The sequence below is a fragment of the Microplitis mediator genome, chromosome 4 (genome assembly GCF_029852145.1).
Source record: "Microplitis mediator isolate UGA2020A chromosome 4, iyMicMedi2.1, whole genome shotgun sequence".
In the NCBI taxonomy this organism is placed as follows: Eukaryota; Metazoa; Arthropoda; class Insecta; order Hymenoptera; family Braconidae; genus Microplitis; species Microplitis mediator.
Genome location: NC_079972.1, coordinates 14,547,784 through 14,575,779, shown reverse-complemented (window position 1 = coordinate 14,575,779; position 27,996 = coordinate 14,547,784). Strand labels below are relative to the sequence as shown.

Below are 27,996 nucleotides of genomic sequence, written 5' to 3'. Positions count from 1 at the left end.
CAATTACAAGCTCAGATTGAGAGGCAAGAAAAATGGCGGTTGGAAAAAATTTTTGACATAACCTATCAGCTGTCAAATTTTATTTATATTTATTAATTAATAATAATAATAATTATTAAGGAATTTATGATGATAAATAATTGAAAGATTTTAAAATGTCGATTAATTTGGACATTAGATTAAAAAGAGCCAGCAAAATTTATCATGAAGATGTAAGTTAATTTTTTTTTGTTTAAATTTATAAATAATTTATTTATTTTTTTTGAAAAGGAAATTGTTGCTGGATTAATTTTATTGCAAACAAATTCAGATGTCAAACATGATGGAATTTTTCTTACAATGGAAGGTTCGGTTAATTTGCAACTCAGCTCGAAAAATGTCGGAATCTTCGATGCTTTTTATAATTCAGTAAAGGTGGGCAATTTAAAAATTAAGTTAAATGTATATTATTTATTTATTAACTTATTTACAAACAATTATTAGAATAAAAATTATGATACTGAAGTTAGCAGACGTCTAATAATTTTTTGATTTTTTTTTAGACGATAAAACATTAAAAAGAAAATATTTGAAAAAATTGCACCTGTAGTTTTTTAAATTTTCTACATGTGTATATTTTTACATTATTTTTTTGCAATTGATTTATTGAAAAACGAAAATTCAAAAATTTTTAAATGTCTGCTAACTTCAGGATCATTAAAAATTTCTAATTAACAAGCGTATATAAGTATAAATAATATTGACTAAGAGTATACCCTTCAGAGCCACAACAGAAGAAAAATATATCATAAAAAATTAATTTAGTATTCAAATTATAAATTTTTTTACCATTTTTCTCAGATGTCATTAAATTTTTATAACATAATTTCTTAAAAGTACTCAAACTATTAGCTGATTTTATATTTTTACGGAGCGAATTTCAAAATTTAATGCCTGTTATCAGGAATGACCTGATAATAATTACTATGACATAGTGGTATGGGTCTGCTCTCAATAAATATATCTCATATTATTCAAATCTTCATCATGAGTGTGAATGTAGCAGACAATTATCAATTTTAAAAATTTTATAATAAATTAGTAAAATGTAAGCAGAGTAAAAAATAAAAAATTCATTTGCAAATAACCGCAAAATCCACACGCGCATTTTTTAAAATTTATTTATCATTTGAAATTTATAAATTGTTTTATGTCTGCTACATTCGAGCTCATATATTTATCGTGAATACGTTCAATTATTAAATCATTGGCTGTCGAATGATGTCATTTAATATTTAAAAATTTATTTCAGCCGATACAATTAGTGCAGTACACTTTAGACGTAGTGCCAGCAGGTAAAATACCAAGTGGAAAGACAGAAATACCATTCGAACTTCCTCTGAAACCCAGAGGATCGAAAACTCTCTACGAAACTTACCACGGAGTGTTCGTTAATATCCAGTATGTGATAAAGTGCGATATCAAGAGAAGTTTTTTGGCCAAAGATGTCAGTAAGTCCTTGGAATTTATGGTTGAAGATAAAGCTAAAGCACCAGGCAAGGAAGTGAAGCAGCAGGAGCCTGTCAGACCAGTTAGTTTTAAAATAATGCCCGAGTCGTTGCAAAATTTAAGAGACAAAACTAGTGTTCCACAATTCAGCATCTCTGGGCAAATAGACAAAGTTATTTGTCAATTGTCTGAACCTCTTACTGGAGAAGTTGTTATTGAGCAAACTGAAGCTCTTATTAAATCGATCGAATTGCAGCTGGTGAGAGTTGAGACTTGCGGATGTGCTGAAGGCTACTCCAGAGATGGTAAATTTTTTTTTTTATTAATTATTGATGACGGATTATAAATTTCTGGATGAGTAAAATTCATTTTATTTACAGCCACTGAAATACAAAATATACAAATTGGAGAGGGAAATGTTTGTACTGGTTTACCTATACCTATTTATATGATTTTTCCGCGTTTATTTACATGCCCAACATTAAGCACCAGTAATTTTAAAATTGGTAATTATAAAAAATTTTATTTATTAATAAGACAGTTGAAAATGATGAGTGTAAATGTAGCAGACATACGACAATTTTTTAACTACATATAAAAAAATTAAATAATTAGAATTTTTAAAAAATGCATGTACTGAATTTCGATTTGTCTAAATATGTATTGTTTTATTTTTATTTTATAAAAATTTTAATTTATTATTTCAAAGTTTTAAAAATTGTCAGATGTCCGCTAACTTTACTATCATTTAAAATGTATAAATTTTTTTTAATGCCAAAGGTAAGAGATCCAATACCCGATCACTCATGTATTTGTATAGATATATTTACAAAATTTTACTAAATAGAGATATACAAATACATGGAGTTACCGAGTACTAGTTCACTGATCGAGTACTGGGTCTTTTACCTTATGAAAAAAATTGGCAATGAAAAAAAATTGTACGCCCGATAAGAGATTTATCTATTAATTTTTTTTTTTTTTTACAGAATTTGAAGTTAATCTTATAGTCGTATTCGAAGATGATTATTTAGTAACGGAAAATTTTCCTATAATATTAAATCGTCATTAAACATTTATTTAAAAAAAAATTTATTATATTTATAGACATTATTTATTTGTAAATTACAAAAAATCAAATATATTATACGAAATATTTATTAAAGCATTTAAAAAAAAAAAAAAACTTTTTTTTTTTAATATATTTGAGCAAAAAGTAATTCAAAACATGTGTAAATTTATTCAATCAAAACCAATTTTTTTAATAAATAATTTGTAGTATCGTTCGACGTTTTTGTTGTGACTCAAACCGACGGAGACTAGTAGCACAACGTAACCAAGTAAAAGTGTTAGGAGTTTATTTTGTTTGAACCAGCCGACAAGTCCATTCAATTCGGAATGTCTGAAATAAAATTAAACAATTACAATAAACTGACTATTAAATTTTTATAAATTATAAATATAAATGTTTACTTTATTGCACATAAATCTTTACTGTAGACTAGAATGTAACGTATACGAACTAAATCACTATTGAGCGCCAAGTAATATTTGTTCGGTACTTTTTTGCCAACAGCAACTTTTAGAGTATTACTGAGTTCCTCTGAAAAATAAATAATTTTAATTTAATAATGATACAAAATTTATATTTTAAAAAGTCATAAGTAATTACCTGTATCGCCTTTTTTAATGTCCGGATGATCGACGAGCTCACAGAGCGCAATGCAACTTAACTCTCTACCCAACATACTGCCACCCCATCCGTACCCGGAAGGAGCCCAGTGCAGACTAACTTCCAGCTCGCTTGAGAGATAAATTCCCTTGCCAAATAATCCGTTCTGTCAAACAAAACAAAATAAGATTTGTAAATATATATAAAGGCTGTTGATATTAGTTTGAATTGAGATAAAAAAGTACTTGGCTCATGTGCTGCTGGATTCCGTAGTGAATAATGGAGTGAAAATTATCTAAACGACTTCCGTGGTATGCGTGAAATGTGGAACGTCCTCTCAGAGCATTTTTCCATCGTTCTTCTCTTGAAGATTCATTGGGAGAGACTAATTGGAATATTAAATTTGGTTTCTTCACAGCCAACTGCGAGGGCACTTTATTCATTATTGATTCATACTAAAATATATAATATTTTTAAATGATTAATAATTATCAAACAATATTTAATATTTATGTTGGATGGATATAAACTATTGGGAATTTTTCACGTTCCTCAAAAAAAAGAATTAAAAAAAAAAAAAAAAAATTCATGCGATGGAAATAAAAAGTCTTCACTCTGACTCGGAGTTCCGGAGTTTAAAAAAAATCAATTTGCATGCGGAGTAAATATGGTTCGTTTTTTTAGCTGAGTGATTTTGGAGTGATCTGGATTTTATTTGAATCTGCATTCACTCCGGACTTACTCCGCTAATTTTTTAGTATAACAAAAAAATAAATATATTAGCAGTAGCTATAGATAAAAATAATTGATAATTAACATGAAGGTAAAGCAATAATCAAAATTAAAGACACCACTACTTTAAAATACTCCAATTAAAAATCATTAAAATCAGTACTTTTAAAAATAGATAAATTCTTTCTATATATAACACGACAAAGTGAAATGTTCCTACCAATTCATTGATATTTACTCAAATAATTATACTATCATCCGTCTTAAATCCAATTTTCACTACTACTATTTTTCTAAAATAAGTGTGACTTAAAAATAAAATAAATTCAAGTCTGAGACTTGAAAATCCCATTAATATTTAAACTCCCTAAAATAAATAAAATGCTATTTCTTACGGAATTTTTATCGACAGATTTAATGTGAGGATCACGAAGACCCACAAGCACCCAGTGTAATAAGTCAATCGCTGGTTGATGATCTTCGTACACTTTCGGATCATCAAGACGCTCGTACATGATAGCCAGTGGCGGTATAATTTCAATGGCTTCTCTCTAGAACAATCAATAAAATAAATTTAGAAAAATAATTAAAAATTAACCATAAAAGTATTAAATATTTTACCAATCCTTCAATGTCTTTACACTCGTTCTTGACGTACATTGGCGGGAATGGTTTGAGACAAGTGTTGTGTCTGTACGTATGACAAGCAGCAACAAACAGCGACCATTTGAAATCAGCAGCTTGAGGATCTTGATTTATAATATTTTTCAAACTTACTACCTTATTATCACTGTCATTTAATTCACAGCATTCTATTGGAGGGACAGTACTACTCATTGTCACCGATTGCTCCTGCTGTTCATTGTCTACTTTAAATTTATCCTTCACTGTTTTATTGCACCATTTACTGTACAGATGAGGTTGAGTTTCAAGACAAGCCATTTTGACCAGCATTCAATGAACCTGCGGCATTTAATTACTTAAATTATTTATTAATTTAAATTTCCCGCATATTTATAAATTATTTAAATTTCTATTCATGCATATATATAAAGATTTAACGAAAGTTTCATTAACTGTGTCAATCTTAATATAACAAACTGATATAAATACAAATATAATTTAATAATAAAACTTACTCGCGACCAACTAAATAATTTATGCAATTTAATTAATAATGCATTTTAATTTATCAATAAACCAACAGCTAAATAACTTTTCAAACAGTCATGACACTCAATTACTCCAATTGTTTTTATTTTACATTATGTCATTTGTCACACGTCAACAGTTTTGTCTAAAACTTTTAAGTTCTACCACCAACTTCACCAGCATCATCTACACATCAATACATTCTCACATCAGTTGTAGCTTCAGAAAAAAAAAAAAAAAAGAAATGACCATAAACTGCGTATTAATCGATCATATTTCAAACCGTAGACATGGACACCAGTGTTGGCATCATGTTTACAATCGTGATTACAAAGTGATGTCACGCAGTGTAAACAAAATAATAATTTTCTCTCCGAAAAAATCTACCGCGCGAAATACCCACAAGATGGCGGGATTTAAATTTTAAATAATAAAAAAGTGCACTTGCAAAAATTGTCAATTTATTTACTGACTTTTCCCACCGCAAGGGAAATAAAAAAGAAAAAAAAGCGACCATTTTATAGGAAAATGGAGTTTGTAAAAAAAAATGATACTGAAGTTAACCGACGTCTGACATTTTTAGATTTTTTTTTTAAATCGGTAAATAAAAAAAAAGTATTAAAAAAAATTGCAATTATAGTTTTTTAAATTTTCTACATGTGCATATTTTTATTTTTTTTGTAATCGACTTGTTGAAAAAAAAAATTCGAAAATTGCTGAGAGCTGGTTTTTCAAACCGAGTTTATTTTTATGCGGCTTTTAATTAATATCGCTAGTATATCTATATATTAAAGCTGTGCCGTACTAAACGAATTTTTGAATTTTACTTTTCTTTTAATTTATTAATCAATTGTTATTACAGAAATTTTTATAGCTTCCGAAAAAATGTGAAAGACAAACTTTTTCGGAAGGTTTTCATCATTCGAGTGACGTAATTATTCAAAACGTAATTAGGAAAGTGAAATTCGAAAATTCGTTTAGTACTGCCGATTCTTAATAATATATAGATATACCAGCAATGATAATTAAAACCCTGATAAAAATAAACTCGGTTTGAAAAACTGGCCCCGATTGTCTGTAAACTTCATGAGTGTGAATGTAGCAGACATCCGACAAATTTAAAATTATCAATAGAGTCAATAATTAAAAAATGAATATTTATGAAAAATGCACTTATTAATTTAAAAATTTTTTAAATGCGCATTTTTTAAAAATTTTATTTGATTAATTATTAAGGTATTTATGAATAATTTTAAATTTGCAAGATGTCTGCTACATTCAATGATCCTAAAGTTAGCAGACAATTAAAAATTTTTGGATTTTTTTTTCAACAAATCAATTACAAAAAAATTAAAAATTAAAAATATGCACATGTAGAAAATTTAAAAAACTGCAGGTGCAATTTTTCAAATTTTTTTTTTTTATAATTTACCGTCTAAAAGAAAATCCAAAAATTATGAGACGTCGGCTAACTTTAGTATCATCTACATTCACACTCGTTAAACTTCAGGATCATAAAAAAAAAGAATTTGCATTTTAAATTTTCGCGGCACAATACGCGCGCCAATAGTAGCGCGGGACTGGTAATTTCGAAAGCGTGTATTGGCAGCTTTGGAGCTCAATGTCATGCCTCAAGGTAAACTATCGATGACGTCAGTGTACGTCATTTAACAAGTGGGAGTGGATGGATGGATGTCGGCGACGGTTGTGGTTTTCGCAAATTCCCTTCGGTGGTATCTGCTGCTGCTGCTGTTGCTACTGCTGCAGACGACCTAACCGTTTAAACGCGACAATGATACGTGTGTTCATACTTCAAAATGTATAATAGTTTAAAAAACGCGACGAGACACTGTGAGTTTATTTGAATTTTTATTTGTGAAAGTGCGCGGGTTTATATTTTAAAAGAGTATTAGATTTATCATAGATATATAGATATATATATAATCACACGTGCTGTGGATCCGTCCACTCTTGCTGCAATATTATATTATACTTACATCTATTTACACACTCATATATACATAAATACATACATATATATGTAGAAATACATACTACACATATATACAAATTTGTGGATATATATGCACAGTATATATACATATATACACAGTAGTGTGTCTCGCGCGCGGTGTGGTAGATGGAAAAACACCGAAATGCGTCTGCGCATGCCCGCGCCCGCATGACGTCACGAAAATTGTGGTTTTGATCAAAACTCGGGGACTTGACACTCTCATGTTGTACATGTGTAATTATTATTATTATCCACTATTATTATTAAATATTTCAAAGTCTTATTAATTAATAATATATAAATATATATTTATATATATATGTTTGATTGTTTTGTTGTTTATAATTTTATAACAATTGTTGGTTATTACAATAGATGTGTTGACATCAGTGCAATGTACAACGTTGGTGTAGTGAGTAAAAAATAAAAAATATATATGTATGTATATATATATGTATATTTATAATTTAAACTCAAGTGGTGCTCATGGGAAGGAGAGACGCTCTCGGGAATTTGTTAAAGTTTTAAAGAAGATAGTGTGATATGAAGAAAGAGATGATAATATTGTGGTGAGAGAGTGTTGAAAGTAAAAGAGAGATAGTTGTTGAGAGTAAAGAGAAGAACAAGTAGTAGAGTAGTAAAAGAATAATAAGAAGAGTAAGGAGTAAAAGAGGCACAAGAATAAGAAGAAGAAGAAGAAGAAGACGAGTGGAGAAGAGACGCCGCGGGAACGGAGTCAAGCCGGTGCAGATGAGAAGGTCGGAGGGAGAAGAGGCCGAAGAACGACGAAAAAGAAAAAAAAAACGTGAGTACCCGGACGCGCATTGCCTGTTTATCATTATCAAAACGATATAGCCTAATATCTGGTAACATCAAGGCCATTCGAGGCATGTGACATTGACTTTCCCCCCTGCTAAGACTTCTTCTTGACTCAGCTGCGTGAATCTTAAGATTCCCAGTTGTTCAGCTGTATTTAATTATCAACTTCTTTTTGTTTTTCACTGTAGGGAATTAAATGTTTGTCAATAGATCCGCTGATATTTTTTGGAGACTATCAGGTTAATTTATGGACTTACACGTGCAGACTAGAGTTAACTGGGTTAAGACTGGTTACGTCTGCTTTCGTAAATTATTGTTGGGAGTAAATTGAGAAGTTTATATTATACACATATATAAATAATTTTATATATATGTATATTGTTATCAAATACCAACAAGTAGCTATGATACTTTATTTCATTGACAACCTTGATGAATGACATCATTTAAAAGTTTAAAATCATCCTTACGACTATAAGTTAATATTAAATATAATTTATTAATTTATTAATTACTTATTTATAGGTATATATTTATTTATTGAGTAGAAAAAGTACTGGGTTTGATTAATAGATTGAGGTTTTTTTTTATATTGGAGTCGGATTTTTTTTTATTTAATAAGCAGTTGCTGATATGAACAGAAACCTGTAGGAAATTAAACTGAGTAATTCATACTTTTACTTATTTTAGCCGGTTCGTGAGTCTCGCGAGACTGGAAGGTTTAAAAAAAAAAGGAAAAAAAAAATGGTTTGCATCGGGTGCTTGCATACCAGGGATTTTCTTACATCGTATCACGCTGCCCTTCTCTGAGGGACTTTAGTGTCTGATACTGCCATCTGCTTGCCTATGTCTTACTAAATCGGTACGACAGAAAACTGTCTCTTTAATTGTTTAATTATTTACTAGTAAAATAAATAAATATGTTTATTTATTTATTTATTTTAATAAAAGTAATAATGTGAGGAATTGATGAGACAGTTTAATGATGACAAGATGTCATGATAAATATATATAAAAATTCCCAGATCAAAATAATTGTTGGTTCAATAATTTAAATATTATTCAGTTTATTATTTTATTGATGAATAATTTAATTGAAGGTATGCTGGGGAATGAGATGATTAATAATTGGTTAGTAATATTGCATTAGCTGCAGGCTACTGAGAAAATATTATCGTTTTTCAAAATAAAATACGAGATACAATACACTAATTATGTGTATAAATATTATTCAGTTGCGGAGCGATATTCTTTAGGTGCTAAATCTCGTATTTTTGTTACTAATTATTTTTTACTTAGACATATTGATCTTTATTATATAGGACAATAAATGTAGGTGATTATTTAAAAAAAAAAATTTGACGTTAAAGAGATAAAATTAAAAGTCTTGTTTAGTATTCTTTTGACCTGGTCATCGGAAAAAAAACTGATAATACTTTACAAGATATTTAAATGTAAGATGTAACCGAACAAAATAATAAGCATAAACTTTACCCTTGATTTATCATTACACTAAAAAATCGGGAGTGAATTCTGAGTACGGATTTTATTTAAATCCGAATTCACTCTGAATGAAGTTCCGGATTTTTAGAAAAAATCACTCCGCATACGGAGTAAATTAGAGTTTATTTTTCTGGAATGATTTCGAAGTGATCTGGATTATTTTAAAATCCACATTTACTCCGATTCAGAATTTTAATATTAAAGTAAAATCCCTTTAGAAGTTACTTTTACTCCGAACCGGAGTTTTAATATCATAATTAATTTCCCTTCGGAGTAAATTTTACTACAAGGGAATTAAATAAATAAACAGTCATCTCCTCCGCATTTACTTTGCATACGGAGTAAACAAGGAATTTGTTTTTTCAGTAGAGTGATTTCGAAGTAATCTGGATTATTTTTAAATCCGGATTTACTCCCATTCATAATTTTAATATAAAAATAAAATCTTTTTAGAAGTTACTTTTACTCCGAACCAGAGTTTTAATATTATAACAAATTTCCTTTCGGAGTAAATTTTATTAGAAGGAGAATAAATAAACAAACAGTCATCGGAGTAAATAAGGAGTTTATTTTTCTAGCGGAGTGATTTCAAAGTGACCTGGATTTTATTCAAATTCGCATTTACTCCGATTCAGAATTTTAATATAAAAATAAAATCCTTTTAGAAGTTACTTTTACTCCGAACCGGAGTTTTAATACTATAACAATTTCCCCTTCGGAGTAAATTTTACTACAAGGAGACTAAATAAACAAACAGTCATCGGAGTAAATAAGGAGTTCATTTTTCTAGCGGAGTGATTTCGAAGTGATCTGGATTTTATTCAAATCCGCATTTACTCCGATTCAGAATTTTAATATTAAAATAAACTTTCTTTCGGAGTAAATTTTACTCCAAGGGAAAAAATCCGCATTGACTGGATTTAATCTGCGTTCACTCCGCAATTTTTTACAGCCCACATAAATTAAGATGAATATAAAATACATATATATTTTATTGAGACTGAACGACAATATTTTAAAAACAGTCGACAGAAAAAACTAAATAAATAATCTATAAATAATAGAAAAAAAGGTAACAGGAAGTGTTACATAAAAAAGGAAGCCTTCATTGTCAATATCAGCGTTAATCTATTTTAGATAAAATCTTTAGAACCTAGACCTACGCAACAACAGATAACAATGTATCTTTAACCAACATGTCGGCAGTTGAGTTATGATGGGGATTATGATAAACACTCGGTGGTCTAAAACGCGAATAGTTATGTATGTAAACAACAATAATAATAGTAATTATTATCGTAATAATAAAACTAGGCAGTATGTCGAGTAAAAACGGTTTAAATAATAATAACATACGTGAGTTCATGTTGCCGCGACCTCAACGAACAAAGAATATTCAATGTGGGTCCTCGGGATAATGTTAAAACGTAAACACGCCTATGACCTAAACATTGACTCTTTATATTATCTTAAAAATGCGACGGAGTCTGCAATATATTTTTTTATTTCTTATCCCTGTGTACAGTTTCCGTCATTGCTTCTATTCATTCTCTATAATCGCCAAGGTCTTATTCCTGTGCTCTCACAACTTCCGGATCTAGTTTTGTTGTCTAACACTCGCTAAAATATAACCATTCAATATTTATATATATACTGAGTACTTATTTTAAATATTTAAAAAACCCGCGATATTTAAATATTTTAAATTCAAACTACATCAAATTTTATATTAAATTTAAATTACAATAAAATATTTAAATAAAATCGTGATATTTTATTGATACAATTTATGCAACGAATAATTAAAATATGAAAGAAAAAGATATCACTTATTAATACAAAATATACGTTAAATTGATAAAAGTCATCGGAGCATAAAAAATTATAAAATATATTTTTCACTTATAAAATTTAAAATAAATAAATTAATAATTTAAATAAACTAAAAAAATATCTGAAGTAATAAAAGTGAATAAATTACTAAAACATTTGACAATTCGCAATTAGCATAGTATTGATCCAAATAAAGATAAAATAATTGATGGGTTTTGTTAAAAACATCAACCATTAAATCTATAGATATTAATATATATATAAAATAAAATACCACTGAAAAAGTTGATTTAATAAATATATTTCATCTGACATTTGACATCAATTTGAAAGTAAAAAAATATATACAATTTACAAGGGGAAATTTTCGGCTAACAACCGCATTTGTCCAGTTGAGTGAACTTGTAGACCCCATAGAGAGTTGCCATGGGGTACCAATATCCCGAGAATTCCCGCACTCACATACACGATCTACATCAAACATGCGCGACTGTGTTGTAGCAAAGCACAGAATTACACAGCACAGCACAGCCGTACAGAAGGGAGATAAAAAAAAAAATAAAAAGTAAAATGAAAGCTTCTGCACGTGGCATTAGGACCACGTGGGCATTTCTCTCCTGCGTCACCAAACTTACCAACACCCCATTGTGTATTGATTGAGGGTGGCCATGGTCGTATCCATAGCAACGTTTCTTTTACCTGCACGATGTGCACGCTGATGTGTTATATATATGAACATATCTATATAAGAAGCTTGTGGTAGTGGCAAGTCACCTATCAACACACATGTACACATATACACATATGTATTGGTAATTCAACCCTAACAACTTTACCTGTATTACTTTGCTTCACCTGCTCGCATCTCTTATAGAGCCAACGGAGTATAGACGAAACCACCCACGATTTCTACCCACGTATGTGCACACAGCCGACCAACCAGCAAGGCTTTTCCGCTACCCCTTCATATATGTATATATATATATATTTAATAAGTTATGTAAGCTGTAGAAATACGATTAGAAAATTTAATTGCATCATATCTCATCAAAGCTCTACTCTCTATTTACCCTCAATTAGTTTCGTATCTATACAGATATTTTTTGTGACTACCCCGCAGTATTTAATTATTGATCTTTATTTTATTAATTAATATTGATATCATTTTTAATAAATAATGTGAGGTAGTATGGACGGAGTATAAGAGGGTGGTTATAAGTATTGGAAAAAATGTTGTGTGGAACGAAAGAGTGAAGTATGAAGGAGTATAAAGAAGAAGAAGAAGAAGAAGAAGGGGGTACGGAAAGCTCAATGAAATCGATAAATATACCCTCCTGTGTCCTCATAAATATATACCCTCGTGTGTGTCTAGACTCTAGACCAACTTGTACTCTCAGTACATTACATGTCTATATATTGTTTGGCTTTAACTATATCACTTATTTGAGGCTTAACCTGTGCCGGTGGCTGTCTGGCTGACGGACGGCACAGGAATAGTGATATGAGTTTAGTTTTACTATCAACCAACACAACTACCGGCTTTACTCTGCATTTTATCGACAATGAATTTTATTTTGGATCCGCTAACACAAACGGTCAGTTTTTAATAGCACTTGGAATATTTTTATACCGACTTAAATATATGGATTACTATAAATATGAACGAGTTGAGTGCACATTTGTACAGCATGTAGTAGAGTTCTGTCACGTGCTGACTTTGGGAATTTCTCGTTCAGCGAAGGTTGTTCAACAAGTTATTTCCTTTTTTTTTTTATTATTACTTTTTTTGCCTTTATCTAATACAAACATCGGATACGTAAGCACACATACTTGTGGGTAGATGTGTATAGATGTGTTATTACGTCAGTTATGAATAAATTACAAGTGTGTTAAATTGATATAATCGTATTTAAAGGTTGATTCATGTCTATTATACTGCCGTGATCAAACCACCAAGGAAACCCATCAATAAAACTTTCCCTTACTTCGTTTTAGTTGTTCATTCTGTTACGTTCTTGGTATATATACATATATATTTTGGCCCAGAGTCCTGTAGGGGTTGCCTGTTGCTCCAGAAACCAACTACCCCAAACCCTCGACACCAAACCTGACCTCTGGCAAGTTTAACTACAACTCCAGATCATAAAAAGTCCAGCCAAATAAATTTTTTTATTTATTTGTTTGAACTTTATCGAGCCTTAGAAACTCGTATTCTCCAATGGAAAGTTTTAAAAAAATTTCTTATGAGTTTTCTACAACAAAAAAGAAACTTTATAAGTTTTCGTGAAGTAAATAATTAATTTAATAAAATGGTATCAATTTTGTCTGCTGAGATAGATATTAAACGAAAAGTTATGGAAGTATAGTAGATTATAGATTAATAAAATATTTGTCGAGTGTTTAATTGGCCGAAGAGGTTTTGAGGATTGGCGGGAGCTTTCGAGTTAATTCGTGACCGCTCGGTGTGTCTACACCGAGCGAGAGGAAAGATGTTGATCAAGTGTACGTATGTACTCTAAGAAGAAGAAGAAGAAAAAGAAGAAGATGAAGAAGCTGTAAGAAATGTAAGAGGGGACGTTGCGACGCCGAGCGTCCAGCGATCGCACCTTAAAAGGTTCGACGCCGCACGCGCCCGACATCAGCAGCTGCTGCCAGAGTTTCTTCTCCTATTCCTTCTCCGTCTGTCCTTCTCTGCTTACAGTCTTAGGGTTAACGTTATCTCCATCCACGGCTTAGTTACTTGTCGGTTTTTTAAATTTTTTCATACAGTGATTTGCGTTAACTGAGACTCAGTAGCCTGGACATCCAGCCGCTGCGACGTAAATCTCTGGCTGACGTAGTCACGGCAATGACGATGATATGCGTCGTACCGTATATGTATGTGTGTATGTATGTGTGTGTATGTTATGTTGAGCAACACAAGCTGATAGCTGGTGGTATTGGTAACGCTGCCTTGATGATTTCCCCTTGGCCGGGTGACTCGGGCGCATTCGCCGGTGTCGCGTTTCAAGCTTACGCACCGTCAACGGCGCACGCATTTTATACTCTCTTTACTCCCGGCGCCTGTGACCCGTGCCTACTCTGCCAGGCTGTTTAACTTGCGTGCTTTCTTGCTTACTTGCATCCTACATGCTCTATCCTCCCTAGTGTATGCTACAGTAGCTGGGCTGCGAAATACGTATATGATGCGTGTGGATATTGAGAAGAGACCGAGAGAAAGAGAGTCTGGGTAGGAGGAGAGAAGAGGATGAGAGAAAAAGCTGGTGGAAAGTGTGTACGCGATCGAGCGAGAGCAATAACGCATGAGGGAGCTCAAATTTATTGTCGCCTTCCTGGAGATGTTGAATTTTCTTACCAGCAATTTATAATAAAATTTATATTTAATTATCTTTTTGTTATATTTATATCCGAGAGATTTTTTTTTTTTTTTTTGGATAATTTTATTTCAAATTATTTAATTACAAGATTTATTTCTAAACCTTTTTGAGTTTAAATTATTCAGGTTGATTGATTAATGAACATAGTTATTAAATTTTAATGAAATTTTATCTTGCAGAAGTAATCTTAATCCAAATTCTATAAATATATTTGATGTTTTAAAATTTTAATTTATTAAGTTCAATTGACTCAAGTTTAAACATGATTGAATAATAATAATAATAATAATAAAATGTATTAAATAATAATTACTTGAATAGATGAATGTTGCACTGTTCTAGAATAATACAAATTTTGAGGTAAAGACATTTTGAATTATCAAATACAAAAGGAAAATTGAGAAATGTGATTACGACATAATTATTACGTGATTTGCATACAACCCCTTGTTTAAATAATTAACAATAGATTCAATTAAAAATTTAAATTACAATATTCAATTGATTTCACCAACAGATATTTTATATCTATATATATACACAAAAAAAAAAAATCAAAAAAATTTTTCATTTTAAATTAAAAAAAAAATTTCCTTAGTAAAGGAAAAATTTTTCGTGTCAAGGAATTTTTAGTCTTCAATTTATGATGCAAAATATTTCTCGCACCAAGAAATACTTTTTTTCTGTGTATGAGTAAATAATTTATGATATTATTTATTATCATTTATTGGATTTACTTTGGTAATTTTAAAAAAATTAACCGCTAACCAATAAAGTAAACAGTTAAACGAGAATAAAAGAGTTTTTTTGAAATAAAAACTATCAAGAGAGACATATGTTTTCCAGCCTCCTACCGAGATTACTCCCGGGGATAAGAAAAAGCACGTGGGGCCATAATGAATCTGTTGCTTTTCTCCATCACCCCTCCAGTGTCTTCCGATCGCTGTAAAAACTTAAGGGAATAATATTCAACAGCCATCACTTAATTATTTAAATGTCATTACTGGTGTAATAAAAAAAAAATAAATTCTTACCTCATCGCTTGTTATAAAATAATTATTTTACACAAGCGTAAAATAAAATTGAGTAACGACATAAAAAATAATTATTTTTTTAGTGGACGATAAAGAAACACTTATGGCTCTGGATTTGTTATAAAAGTATGTACGCAAGGTGCAGAAGAGTAAGAGTCCATGCAGGAAGCTGGGGCGTCTGGAGATCGTGCAGCTTGCGCGACGATAATTGATAGGTTTTTTAAGCTCGTGTGTGGCTCAGTCTGTGTAAAAGGGGTGAGCAAAGATTAAGTAAAGGCAAACTTTTAAAGTTTGAGAAATCCAAATACGAGGCGTATCAACTGCTCGCTACTTGCTCAATACTCTTTCAATGTACGAGAGCAAGAGAGGAGAAGATAAACATGTAAATGTAGACGTAGATGTAGATGTAAATGTTGGTAAGAATCAGCCAGCAAAAGAGTGAACAGAGGAAGAGAGAGTGAGAAAAGTTTATTAGGCACACGTCACTCGGAGCACGTGCTCTGGTTTCTGGCGGCTGCTCCTGCTCAGCCTCAGCCTTACCCTCGGACTTACGTCGTTTTTCTCTCACTCTCTCCCGTAATCTAACTCTTTCTCCTCACTCCTTTTTTTATTTTTTTATTTTATACTGCTGTTGCTACTGCTACTGCTATTGCTCGCAACCCATCATCAGAAAGAGGTTTAAATTTAGCCCGCTGGCTTTTACTTGCCCGTCGTGTCATAGGACACGCCGAGTAGAGTGTGTAGGCTTACCACGACGACGAGTTCGCCGACGACGACGACGGTGAACAACAACACAACAACGTCGTTACTGTACCAATAACGCCGCGGCGATGCCAATTCCTACGTCAGACAACTAGTCTGCCCTCGATGGAGACAAATCGACCGGTATGCCTTTATAATTTTTTTTTTCTTCAATCCCTCTTTTTCTTTTTTCTTTATTACCGTAAACAAGAGCTCGGATTACGCTCGCCCGATCTCTTTGTCCTGCCCACGTATGTTTACGATAGACTTCAGGTTCATGTAATTTTAATTATCTGGAAAATACCTCACTGCAGTAATACACCACACACTCGATTACTGCTTTTATTCTTTCATCTTATAACTATTTTATTTTATTACATCCATGCACAGAAAAAAAAGTTATCTTGAGTCAAGAAAATATTTTTTAAGACAAACGTTTTCGGGAACCAAGTCAAGATTTTCTTGAGCCAAGAGAATTTGTCTTGGTTAAAAAAAATTCGTGTTGGTCGGAAAAGATTTCTACTTTATCTGAGAAAATTTAGGTCTCCAAAAAAATTTTTTTGAATCAAGAATATTTACCTTCAGTCAAGAATTTTTTTTTTTTCTGTGTGCATACTTATTTTAACCGACTGGAATCACATTTCCCACAACAGTGATGGTTTGACGTTTAAATTATTTAAATAATATCGAAATTTATTTTAAATTGATCAGAACATTTTGACTGTCACTCTTTCATTTGAGTACTTGAATAATTAATATAATTTGTAAGAGGTAAAGTTAAATTACATTAAATAATATATACGTCAGTTGGTGTACTTAAATTAAATGCATTAGCGAGGAATATTCCGGGTTTTCATTAAAAAAACATAAAAAATATTCTCTACCTACTATCACCGTCACCGAGTTTTCGACGTCATTGGAATTAACAAGTGAGTTTTCTCGTTGCGAATATACTCTTCTCAGCATTCAGTTTTACATATTAAATATATATATTGAGATATTTTTGGCGATGCGATCGAATCTGTCACCCAGTGTGACCCAACGAGCATTGAAAAGGTGAATTCAGCTGTGACCTACTGATGCCATCAGATGCATATCTTAGAAAGCTTTTAACGTGATATAAAGTTATTTTATAATTTCAGATAAAATTTATACATATATATATTTATACATCAATCGAAATGCGAGAAGCCACGTTGAATTTCCATTACTAATCAAATTATATCACTAGGACTCGAATTTCGCGTTTAATATTTGATGGATTTTAAATGCCAACGTTTTTTTAAAGGCAACATAATATCATTAGTACAATTACCAGTCGAAAAATGAAAATGTATTTGTACGGAGCAGGGTTATGCATATTGATGGGATAAGTGGAAATATATATGAGAAAGAAAATGAATTATTTTCTCACGGAATATGTTTGGGACCGCAGTTGGAGAGCGACTCCTGGATCGCTATCGAGGAGGCCCATTTATGTGCATCGAGGTCTATGAGTTTATGGTTTTTAACCCTCAGTGAGAGGCTGCAACCATCGGGCAATTGGTTTAAGTCTCTGCGACGTTGGCATTAGCATCGGGGAGTGAGCGAGTATAGAGAGACGTGGGTTAGAAGAGAACCAACGGAACAGCCGGCAGCAACACGCCGTCAGCTGCCGACAGATTTATCGAGTGGCACGTGCCGATCTCCGACGACTGCGACGAAGACGACGTGGATGCCGTTTACTTTCCTGTTTTATTCTCCAGCAAACGACTAAGACAGAAAAATAAATATATATGTATGTATGTATAATATTATCGAAGGGAGTTTATGTATGTGGATTTAGCCTGGTTTTTAATGTCTTGTTTCAAAATTTAAATCCCGTCATTGGTGCACACCTGACGAAACACATTTCCAAATTTTAAAACACGTATATATTTATCTTCCACGGCTGCTTTTAAAATTAAAGCCTACTTCCTAATTACTCTGCTCCTTATTTATTATTATCGTTGTTTTTTTTTCCTGCTATTGTTGCTCTTAAATTATATTTAAGCCAACAAATTTATTGACGTAAAAGTTTTTCTTTGCCAAAAAATGTGTCTCGTCTCATATCGAAATGTCTTAACAAGTTATTGCTGCTGGCCAGTACAGTACTGATGCTGTTACTTGGCTGACGTCTGCAATCCATCAAAAAAAAAAAAAAAAAAAGACCGACTACAAATAAATCATCAATTAAAATTGGACGTGAAATCTGAATTATTCCAGGCACACGTGAAATAATAATGTACTCTGAGCAAAGTGTTCGAATGTGATATCGATAAATCGATTAAAGAGTAACATCTTGCCCGAGAGCGCCCGTATCATCTCTATAGATGATAAATAAGCGAGAGAGCAAGCAAGATTTACAGATCGAGTGTATGGAAGTACAGCAGTACCAGCTATATAATCCTCATTCCACTCCACCATCTCGCTGTGAATCTTATGCATTAATGATTGCCGCTATATTTGAAATGGCTCCGAGTCTCATCTTCAGTTAACCCGTTTAGTCTTGGTCGAATCCCGGTGAACACCGAGAGAGATATGATAACCGGTCGTTCGGTCGGTCGGTCGGTCGGTCGGTGCATCGATTAAGTATTCATAAAGTATTATCTCTCTTGGTCTACCACAAATATGGAAGATATCACATTGGTTAGCAGTCATGATTTTAGATTTGATAAATTTCATGAGTCGACATGTATATGTAACCGGCAAATGGATAAAGACCAAATGAAATGGGGAAAGAGACAGAGCGAAGGAGTGAGATTTATGTATATATATATAGATATATAGATAAATAGATATCGAGAACTGGAATATTAAAGCGAGCGAGACGGAGAGATGAAGAGAAACAAGGTATTGGTTTGAATCCAATTACGTCACTTTAGCCAGTGAATATCACACAGCCATTGTCCCATCTGTCGTGCTAATTTATATACGACCACTAGCTGAATGCTTCATGAGACATGCGGTCATTGGTACCTCTAACCCAATACCTGAAACTTGCTTGTATTTCGCGATATGCCACTTCGCTTCTCTTGACAGATTATCAACGTCACTGATACAGTGTCATTTCAATCAGCCGTTGATAGCTTGCTTCGAGCTGTACTCTCTGATATTATGTATATATGTATCCTGCTAATATATATAATCCACCTTTTAATCATTACATTCGAGGAGTTTATCGACCTGCCTGCCTGCCTGCCTTACATTTCCACCATCTCCGAGTAGTTCTATTTGGTGAATTTTTTATGAGACAGTAGACAGAAGTGGAGGCAAAAGAACAAGATAAAGATTAAGATGGAGAATAAGAATAAAAAATTTCGTTTAACGCACTACTGTACACTCATTGTGCGATAAAATCCGCCATGATTACTTGAGGCATCTAGGTTGAGTTAGGTTTCTGGCAACCAGCCGAGAGTTTGCTATGCTAACTAACACATACTGGCACACACGAATATCCGCCAGAGACCAAGACCAAGACCACGAAGACGAACAAGACGACGATGGCAACGGCGACGACGATCATCAACACGAAGAAGGCGTTGGCGTTCTCAGTCCGCCTTGTGTTCTTCTTCTTCTTCTTCTTCTTCTTCTTGAGATCCCTGGGTCTCGATGTAAGCCGTTACCAGCAGAACAGCAGCAGCAGTAGATCGGGGGGGAGTAATGAGAGAAACGAGAGGCAAAGAGACGCGTCGGTTGGCATGGAGGAGGACCAAGACACAGGGGGGTTGTGTGGGGAAAGCATATCGGTGGTATTTTGGTTTTGGCTCGGCACGGGCAGCGCGGTTCTGGGAGTGGAGTTCTAAAAACAGCGGAGGTAAGTCCTAACCAGCGACGGGCAGCTGCTCTGCTCTACTCGCTTACTCTCTTGTGCACGTTTCTTGCTAAAAATTACTTTCAATTCAATTTTATTATTAAAGCTCTTAGATTAGACTTACATTTTTTTTATTTATTTACGTACAGTAACGATCTTTTTTTGTACCTTCAACATCCAATACACACTTCACTACTGTATATTATAAATACATGAATTGTTTTTATGTATATAATTAATAATTTTTTTTTTGCTTGTGAATATTACCGCTCGCTCGATTCCTCCCGTTCGGATCTCGGCCTGGCATCCTCTTGTTGTCCAACGTTTATTTAATCAGGTTTTGATCCGTAGCTTGATGTCCAACCACTGATAAATCCTCCTCCTCAGGCAGTCTGGCCGACACCATCGACTGACTTTAACACTCTGCCTCCCTCAGCAACATGCTCTGCCGATGATGCCGCGGTGGTAGCGGTGTAGCAGTTTGGTTGCTTCCCCGATTTATTTCTTCACCGCCGAAAATTATTTTTGGTATCTTTTCCTCGGTTTGTTAATAATACTCACCGGTACGCAATGGCAATGAGTATACAGAATAAGCCATCACACATTTAGAAATATACCGAGAGAGAAAGAGAATTTAGTGTTGTGTAGAGCACAACGCTAAAATTGTAACCCCCTTTGCCGCCACTCAACACTCCTTTGGTCTATATACTGATACTATTCCTTAAGTCCCTCTCTCACTCTCTTTTTCTCTTACAAATTTCTTCCTGCGGAGCGTCTTCATAGTCTTGGGATACTTTAGTGCGTTTCCCGCGAGCGATCAACACGCTTCGACATATTAACACATATTTACATTATTTTGTACAATAACATTCGCGTCAGGTGTCTTCAGTATACAGTTCAAATCGTGTTGCCACATAAACTTGCCATGAATCTTGAAAACTCGCCCGTTAAATTCACCAGCAGTAGTTTAACGTAAGTCACAGCCATCTTATTTTCCTAACTGCCACAAAATGGCCGGCGATAAAAGTTTTTCAGCAGTCGATTAACCAGCAGTTTTACCATTAAATTAAATCACGTGCTGGTGATGAGTGTTTAACGCATGGACAACCGACAGTATTACGATGACAAGGGTAGTACTAATATTGTTGTGTCCTATATACCTCAATTACCTTATTATTGACATATATATCCTCACTATCAAACTATTTGTTTCATGTAGAGTTATGCGTGGAATCACGTGTTTGGTGTCCTATCTCTTGTCATTGTCATCAACGAACGAACGAACCGACGAAGCCTTGCTCACACTCGCTTGCTTGCTCGCTCACTCGCTCTCTACCCCTTTGATACTTTGAATCGATAAATCCAGGAGATCACGTTGCATTAATTAGATTCTCTTCAATTCCCCCGAGCTTATGGTGTCGGTGGTGGTTGTTGGTTGGTGGTGATGGTGAATGACGAGAGAACTTCACCCTGACATTTCAATCCAATTTTCAACTTTATATATTTCATCCCTCGTACCTCTGCTCGCACAACAATATCATCAATCCAGTATCTATATTCATTGAATTATTATTCAAATTGTCATCATTTTATTTAGTTTTTTTGTTATTAAAATAATAATATTTTGTCCACATGCCATTGTCTATGTGGATCAGTGTCGAGGTTGGTTGTATTGCCAACCGGTTGCACGCGTTCTCTACTCTGCAAAAGTATTTTATACATTTATATATATCAACATCATGGATATATTTAGTCGGCGACGTTGTGATACACATTGACATCACCAACAATGTGTTGCCATGTTTTCAATTGAAATTCAATGAAAGTACTCCTGCCAAAAAGTTGTTGCTATCGTATACATATATACCGTTTATTTAAATATCGTCAGACATTACAAAAGAAAATAACACCAGCAGTATGTAGCATAACACAGCATCACAATCGTCATTACCCGTTACTGCTTTACCCATAAACCATAACTGGGACCATTATAACGCTGGATTTAACTGGACATACGCTGGAGCTTTCACTTTAACGAAACTATTGAGTAAGCTCCAACAATTGGTTTCATAATACTGCCGAGCCTCCTCTCTGTCCATTGTCATCGATGTTGTTTCTCGGAATATTGTTTCATTTAAATTGTCACGTTAAATATTAACAAAAAAAAAAAAACAAATCGTCAATAAACTTCAACTTCAGTAGTTTTTTTTTGCTGCTGCACAGCATCGCTATCATTGTTATCATTTTTTTATATGTACAAATGAAAATTAATGAAAAATAAAATTTTCATTGTCATTGTATAAGAATCTTTGAAGCAATCATTCTTTCTTTGAAATGATCTAGCAATTTAATTCGTAGCATTCCAAGTTCTCTCTTTGCACTGTCACTTTTTTGATACCTTGCCAAGTGCGCAAAAGTGCATATTCTACAGCTTAGTCATAGCCCTGAGCTGTTATACGTTGCTCCGCCCAGCAAAGACTCCTCCTAAAGCATCTCCAGTGGCATTTAAAAACTCTTTAATCAATCAGATTTTTCTTTCCATTAAAAATTTGTCTGAAAAAAAAAAGTTTTAAAATCCATCAAGACACTTTACAGCTTAAAGTTATTTCTCCTTGTAAGTTACAAGCTCTTGTGTCGATCTTCCGTACTTCCTTAGTCGCTATCTAACCCGAGTCTGCTGGGACGGGGTGAGCGGATATCCGGCGGCACGACAGATCCACCGTTCCCTTCCACGGCACTGAATTAGAGATAGGGAGTGTAGTTATGCTGGTACATGTAAACTAGGACTACGTTAAAGTCGTCAGAAAAAATTTGGATAAAAAAAGGGAGAGATTTTTGATGGTGTCCTCAGTATGAGACAAGGATTGCTAGCCACCTGGTACTTTCGTCAGGTCAAGACGTCATTTCCTTTACTATTTCACTCTTCGCACAGAACCCATGCTATGAGGGTTCTACCCTCCGTCAAAATCACATGTTCGAGGTCTTACATACTTATGCCTACGGATGTTAATTCTCAAGGCGATTTGAGGTCGATACACCCTACAGCTTCTGCTTCTTCATGTGTCTCTTTACTTTTTTTACACATGAAAACACATTACATAGGGAGACAAATGTAAATTATATTTTTTTTTTTAAATATGCGGTATTGGAAATTTTTTATGTCTACTGAAAAAAATTTTACGCAATAGAAATTATAATTTTTTTAATACTGTCAGTGATAAGAGCAAAGTTTGTAAATTTTATGTGTTGGAAAAACTTTAGACGGGTGACTATTAAATTAAATGATCAAAAAAAGGTTTAAATTTTTTGTAGTAAATAAATTATAGCAGATATGAAAAATAAGTAAAAATTGCAATCAGAAATAATTTATTTGTTCCTAAATAGATATTTTATATTTTCTGTAAATGTCTGTCTGTATGGAACTAAATTTAAATTTGAATATTTTTCGGTAAATGTATAAATACTAAAATAATTATTAGCATAAAAAAATATTTATATTTAAAAATTGATCGTTCAATTAAAATTTATCCAATATACAGTTTTTCTTTTTTAAATATTAAAGTCACAGTGACATAAATGATTCAATAAAAGTATATATTTATAGATTATTATTTTATTTATTAAAGTAATTAATCAATCAATCAGTTAAAAAAAAACTAATAAAATATTTTATCAGCACAAAACTGTAAAATTACATTCGGTTTTATTTGAAAATAATCAATTTTTCACCTCAAATAATTTACCGCAGTTCGAATTCACTAAAAAAAAAAAAAAATGAAATATTAACCATCATATAAAATTCGGTGTAAAACCACTTGACTTACTGGCATAAGAAAATACTGCACTTATTCAATTTCCTTTTATAAGATAAATAATTTATCAGACTTGATAGCAGGAGAAAAGTTTACCTGACAGATCGATGTGTAAAGATCCCGGATTTCGTTCTGGATGCTGCGTTACTTCTAGATTCGAGTTATACTAAAACACTGTCGTTGCATTATTACCGTGGCATGCCTTGCCTTTATATTCCTTCCGTAGCTTTTCTGTCATGAACATTTTATCCTCATCCTCCTGTACACGTCCTCACGTCTATCATTCACGTCTATCTTTCTCTCTCTATATCAATAGTCACCTCCGACAGAAAGAGTTTTCACGGCAGGGGGGTGAAAGGGTTAAATCTATTTTCACGTTCTTTTGATCGACTGGGTCACGCGGTTAACTAGAATTATTCGATAATTAAGATAGACTTTTAGTAATTTTTATCATAAAACATTTATCTCAAGCAAATTGATTTAAAAGAATCCACAATTTAATTGTTATTAAAATATTTAAAAAAAAAAACATCAATCTTTTATTAAGTTTATATTTGTCTTCATACCTGCAGGTATTTATTATAAAAAAATTGAAAAATATATCTTTGAATTGTGATATTTATTAATAACTTTATGTAAAAAAAAATAATATTAATTATTATTATTTTTATTTTTTATTATACTGAAAAAAATTGCAAGTGATTACGGATTTTATTAAAATCCAAATTTACTGTCACTTGGAGTCCCGGAGTTTAAAAAAAAATAATTCCCCATGCGGAGTAAATACAGACTTTGATTTTTCACCGGAGAGATTTGAATTTCAAATCCGATTGGAATTTTCAAAATTAAAATAAATTCCCCGGAGGTAATTTTACTCTGAGCAAATTGATTTAAAAGAATCCACAATTTAATTATTATTAAAATATTTAAAAAAAAAAACATTAATCAATTATTAAGTTTATATTTGTCTTCATACCTGCAGGTATTTATTACAAAAAAATTGAAAAATATATCTTTGAATTGTGATATTTATTAATAACTACGTAAATAAAAATAATATTAATTATTATTATTTTTATTTTTTATTATACTGAAAAAAATTGCAAGTGATTACGGATTTTATTAAAATCCAAATTTACTGTCACTTGAATCCCGGAGTTTAAAAAAAAATAATTCCCCATGCGGAGTAAATACGGAGTTTGATTTTTCACCGGAGAAATTTGAATTTCAAATCCCATTGGAATTTTCAAAATTAAAATAAATTCCCCGGAGGTAATTTTACTCTGAGCAAATTGATTTAAAAGAATCCACAATTTAATTATTATTAAAATATTTAAAAAAAAAAACATTAATCAATTATTAAGTTTATATTTGTCTTCATACCTGCAGGTATTTATTACAAAAAAATTGAAAAATATATCTTTGAATTGTGATATTTATTAATAACTACGTAAATAAAAATAATATTAATTATTATTATTTTTATTTTTTATTATACTGAAAAAAATTGCAAGTGATTACGGATTTTATTAAAATCCAAATTTACTGTCACTTGAATCCCGGAGTTTTGAAAAAAATAATTCTCCATGCGGAGTAAATACAGAGTTTGATTTTTCACCGGAGAGATCTGAATTTCAAATCCGATTGGAATTTTCAAAATTAAAATAAATTCCCCGGAGGTAATTTTACTCTGAGCAAATTGATTTAAACGAATCTACAATTTAATTATTATTAAAATATTTAAAAAAAAAACATAAATCAATTATTAAGTTTATATTTGTCTTCATACCTGCAGGTATTTATTATAAAAAAATTGAAAAATATATCTTTGAATTGTGATATTTATTAATAACTTTATGTAAATAAAAATAATATTAATTATTATTATTTTTATTTTTTATTATACTGAAAAAAATTGCAAGTGATTACGGATTCTATTAAAATCCAAATTTACTGTCACTTGAATCCCGGAGTTTTAAAAAAAATAATTCCCCATGCGGAGTAAATACGGAGTTTGATTTTTCACCGGAGAGATTTGAATTTCAAATCCGATTGGAATTTTCAAAATTAAAATAAATTCCCCGGAGGTAATTTTACTCTGAGCAAATTGATTTAAACGAATCTACAATTTAATTATTATTAAAATATTTAAAAAAAAAACATCAATCAATTATTAAGTTTATATTTGTCTTCATACCTGCAGGTATTTATTATAAAAAAATTGAAAAATATATCTTTGAATTGTGATATTTATTAATAACTATGTAAATAAAAATAATATTAATTATTATTTTTATTTTTTATTATACTGAAAAAAATTGCAAGTGATTACGGATTTTATTAAAATTCAAATTTACTGTCACTGGGAGTCCCGGAGTTTAAAAAAAAATAATTCCCCATGCGGAGTAAATACGGAGTTTGATTTTTCACCGGCGAGATTTGAATTTCAAATCCGATTTGAATTTTCACCATTAAAATAAACTTCCCGGAGTTAATTTTACTCTGAGTAAATAAAATAAACATTCATCCGCTCGGCATTCACTCCGAATTAAATCCGCCAACTTTTTACAGTCATGATAATAGCATTTGAATAGTATACATTATTAACCAAATTTATAAGATACTTTGGATAGGGACTCATCTATTGTCAGCGTCATTTAAAAATTATCACCCCAGTTTACCTTTTGGCAGGGTATTATTATTGTTTCTCTCGATGGTTAGAGGATATAATATATTTGTGAAAATTTTAATTATTCATCCATTACCCGTTTTGTGGGTCGCGCTTACCTCGTGAGCAATCGATACCGTCGAGGATAACAATGTATTCAAGCAGTAGCACGTCGTGGCTGGTTTTAGGTTGAATCAACCACCAAATCTCAGTCTATATAATCTTGTATTTAGAGAATAATATATATATATATATTCGCGAGAGAATATCCTTCTTGGGTCGTCTGATTCTGGAGGGATTACGTGTACCTGCCATCTGTTGTTGTACACATTATTTAAATGACACTATTGACTGACAATTAACTCACTGTGTGTCTGCTGGTCTAAAGGTGCCGATTAACATTACAATACATCTTACATTACGTACTCTACAAATACATCTATACATCCAGTATACATACATACATTAACATTACACATACATACATATGTATATATAACGTTTGTTTGATAAGTCAATAGTATACATATTATTAATTGATTTAATCATTAAATACATTAGGGTTTTACGTCAGTAATTAGTTATCAAAGTAAATCAATTCATATGTACATTACGATAATGTAATAAAAAATTAACTTGTGATATATTTTAGATAAATATTTTTTTTAATTTTATATATTTAATTGACCGAATTTAATCATTAATTGAGTCTGACTCACATCATAGTTTGTTAACGACTTTTATTACCTGTCTGACAGATTATATGGATTGTGAATATTTTTTGAATATCGGCTGTCTGAATTTTAAATCTATTTAAAATATTGACACTTTTTCGTCAACAACTTTTTTTTTATTTCTTTTCTCTGTTTTTTAAAAAAAATTGACAGAGATGTAAATGATGAAAGAAAGAATCCGTTGGCCGTACGAAATACGATCTAAATGACTCTTTAACGAGGTTCTCTGGTGTTGCTCGCCGAGCGGAAGTTCAGAAGCTCGTTATACCTACTACTAACTCCTAAGTCGATAATTAGTCAGCTCGGACGTCGAGCTCTACTACTAGACAAATTTTTTCATGTGAAACTCTTGGCAGTCTGTAAAAAATAATAAAATAAATAAACGCGGCAAAAAAAAGTTTTGAAATAATAATTAAATATTTAAGATATTAAAATAATAATGAAAAAAAAAAAAAAAAAAAAAAAAAAAAAAGAACAGAATTTACTTATACAATTGAGACATCGAAATTCAATTTTTTCGTAACAACGTCACAGATAAGAGATAAGACATGACTTGTTATCGGATTTAGAGTGACATAGAAATTT

At 31.9% G+C, this 27,996-nt stretch overlaps 3 protein-coding genes across 11 annotated transcripts in view; 2 read left to right on the top strand and 1 right to left on the bottom strand.

The window, feature by feature from the left end:
• Positions 1–25: 25 nt before the first annotated feature.
• On the top strand, positions 26–2,612 carry LOC130666863 (vacuolar protein sorting-associated protein 26C). Its single transcript, XM_057468178.1, has 5 exons — positions 26–212; positions 271–414; positions 1,292–1,793; positions 1,869–1,994; positions 2,478–2,612. Exons 1-5 carry the CDS (start codon positions 156–158, stop codon positions 2,558–2,560), a joined length of 912 nt encoding a protein of 303 aa, XP_057324161.1. The 5' UTR covers positions 26–155; the 3' UTR covers positions 2,561–2,612.
• LOC130666862 (protein mono-ADP-ribosyltransferase PARP16) lies at positions 2,573–5,390 on the bottom strand. 2 transcript variants are annotated; one of them, XM_057468177.1, is made up of 7 exons: positions 5,032–5,390; positions 4,514–4,871; positions 4,288–4,443; positions 3,406–3,615; positions 3,161–3,326; positions 2,962–3,091; positions 2,573–2,890 (listed from the first exon to the last, which is right to left on the bottom strand). In XM_057468177.1, the coding sequence occupies exons 2-7, from the start codon at positions 4,844–4,846 to the stop codon at positions 2,731–2,733; spliced, it is 1,155 nt and encodes a 384-aa protein (XP_057324160.1). In that variant the 5' UTR covers positions 4,847–4,871; positions 5,032–5,390; the 3' UTR covers positions 2,573–2,730. The 2 variants fall into 2 exon arrangements, with proteins under 2 accessions (XP_057324160.1, XP_057324159.1); XM_057468176.1 differs by having other exon boundaries at positions 4,514–4,855; positions 5,032–5,388.
• A 1,324-nt stretch (positions 5,391–6,714) lies between these two features.
• The window catches only part of LOC130666301 (myocyte-specific enhancer factor 2), a 32,979-nt gene continuing 11,697 nt past the window's right edge, over positions 6,715–27,996 (top strand). For 2 of the 8 annotated variants that reach the window (XM_057467148.1, XM_057467147.1), the window contains exon 1: positions 16,388–16,509. In XM_057467148.1, the coding sequence (XP_057323131.1) occupies positions 16,492–16,509 (18 nt within the window). In that variant the 5' untranslated portion in view covers positions 16,388–16,491. Of the gene's footprint in view, positions 7,864–16,387; positions 16,510–20,073; positions 20,201–20,990; positions 21,170–27,996 lie in introns of those variants that run through there. The other 6 variants (XM_057467149.1, XM_057467145.1, XM_057467144.1 and 3 more) reach the window with 6 other exon arrangements.